Raw genomic sequence first — 2,114 nt, 5'->3', positions numbered from 1 at the left:
ACCAACTTCCCGCCGCCCACGCGCTGTGCAACATCTGCGCTTTGAGAGGCAGCATGGCAACCGGCCCGCCCCCTCGCAATCCGCTATCCCCGACTCAGATGGTGGCGTACCTCACCGCACATCCCGGAGGGGCCAGGCAGGGTTGTCAACGAATGCGGAACCGCCGCGCCCCCACCCCGCTACCGGCGCTCCGAGAGACGGAGACCGTGACAGAGAGGTGGTACAGATGCTTGCATGATCGGCGAACGTCAAAAAGGGGTCCACGAAACAACCACATTGTAGAACATCGGCGGGATCTACCGGCGGATCTCGAGCAACAATCCACCTCTGGGGCGCGTGCAATGCCCCGAGTACTCCAGGTCCGACGAGCGTCGGGCGGCGTCACCCCCGGTGAGCAAGGAAACGTGGACACCGCGGGAACTCAACTACCGATCGAACGAGATCAACGGCGCGTCGTTGGTTGTCACCAGGACGGAAGGTCTACATGCTCTCGCCTGGCCCAACGAAGGGGATAATACGAGGACGACAGACCGCCTGCAACCGGGTTCGACCAGTGTGTGCGCCGTGTCACGAACCACCGATTACCAACGGGTGGAACCCCCACGGAACACCAAGGTGGATGAAGGGACGAACTGTAGTCACCCCTCAAACTTTGGAACACGACTGCGCGTGGAGCGCCTCCGATCGCGCCAAGGGTTCCTCCTGCCCTCGCAGAGATAACTACAGAATTCAGACTCCCAACCCCGGGGAGCGGCCGCCTCGCTACCGCTACCGAAAACACTGACCCCTCCAGCAGCCGCCGATCCAACCGCCCGCGATTCGAAAGGGCGAAAGGGATGCATCGGGTCGGTGCAAGGAACGCGCACCGCGCTCGGAACGAGGATCGCACTGCCCGTCGTGGCATCCGGCGGATCGAGAATTCTCGTCGCGTACGACGAAGCGGTTCTACTGGGCGAGTTCGCAAAGTTTGCTCCCGGTACGGGCAAATTGCGAAAACGCTTCGCGACGGTCAGCACGGCGCGGAGATACACAAGGACGTCGCCCTTGCCAACGACGGCACAGGCGATCGCGACGTGGGGGTGAGATCTTCCCTACGCAAAACGATGGCGTGGGGTAGCAACGCCGAAGAGGGAGCTGGCCCCCGAAGCGGGATAGGCATAGCATGGTCAGACGAGGACCCCGTGCGCCCGTTGCTGTTGGGGCAGACGGGACGCGGGACACGGCAGTCGAGGCTTCGAGCGTAGGGCTACCTAGTATGACGCAACGCGCCGAAGCGTCTCGCGCACTGACGGCTGCTCCCGTCGACCGCACCACATCGCACCCCGCGCTACGATTGCGTCGTACAGTAGCACGACAAATCCAGTGCGAGGCGGTTAAACGAAGGCTAGCGAGCACCACGAGTGTCGAAACTCTTGCGGTGGGTCTTTGGCATGCTCCTCGGCTCGGTGACCTACCGGTGGAGCCACGAAGCCTTAATGTACAACACAACCAGTGTGCTTCCAATGCAAATAACGGCAGTTGCGGAGGACAAACGGGAGGCGCAGTTGGACTGGGTCACGCCGCTGTTGCGCGACATCCTGCCGCCCCGCTTTGAGAGCGGGCATGACAGACATGGGAAAGAGTAACGCAGGAGGACAAAACGTGAGAGAAGATGGAGTAACGGCACTGGACTTTTGCGGAACGCGGGAGCGAAGGGAGCCGGAGAGAAAGCAGGACTCAGGGGAGGAGAGGGGACGAGGGCTGACGGATGACGGGAGGCCTCGACCTAGATATGAAGAGTTGCTGTGAACGCGGAGGTTCCCTCTTTAGGGGGGGCCGTGTAGCATAACCGCCGACTACTGTACTATATATTAGATTTAGAATTAGATCTAACGCTGTAAGGTACGGACCTTACAGCGTGTGCGCGCGCATACCTTACAGCGCGCGCGCACTAACACGTGTACCCCACGTGTAGCACACGTGTGCTGTAAGCCCCGACGGCTGACAGCGTTACAGTGCGGGCCGGCCCGCACTGTCTACAGTAAGCCGACTACAGTACAGTCCATACTGTACTGTAGACGGTTAATTAACTTGTACAATAAATATAGGGAGCGACCGCCGGCAGAGGGGACCAG

At 60.7% G+C, this 2,114-nt stretch overlaps 3 protein-coding genes across 3 annotated transcripts; all 3 read left to right on the top strand.

Annotated features, from left to right (window-relative positions):
- Positions 1–836: 836 nt before the first annotated feature.
- Positions 837–1,244, top strand: CHC_T00006149001 (hypothetical protein). The gene has a single exon (XM_005718250.1). It carries the CDS (start codon positions 837–839, stop codon positions 1,242–1,244), a length of 408 nt encoding a protein of 135 aa, XP_005718307.1.
- Positions 1,245–1,255: 11 nt separating this feature from the next.
- CHC_T00006148001 (hypothetical protein) lies at positions 1,256–1,594 on the top strand. Its single transcript, XM_005718249.1, has one exon. The coding sequence runs from the start codon at positions 1,256–1,258 to the stop codon at positions 1,592–1,594; it is 339 nt and encodes a 112-aa protein (XP_005718306.1).
- An 8-nt stretch (positions 1,595–1,602) lies between these two features.
- On the top strand, positions 1,603–1,788 carry CHC_T00006147001 (hypothetical protein). Its single transcript, XM_005718248.1, has one exon. It carries the CDS (start codon positions 1,603–1,605, stop codon positions 1,786–1,788), a length of 186 nt encoding a protein of 61 aa, XP_005718305.1.
- Positions 1,789–2,114: the final 326 nt, after the last annotated feature.

The sequence above is a fragment of the Chondrus crispus genome, genomic scaffold (assembly GCF_000350225.1).
Source record: "Chondrus crispus Stackhouse genomic scaffold, scaffold_37, whole genome shotgun sequence".
NCBI lineage: Eukaryota > Rhodophyta > Florideophyceae > Gigartinales > Gigartinaceae > Chondrus > Chondrus crispus.
This window is presented reverse-complemented; position numbering and strand designations above follow the sequence as displayed.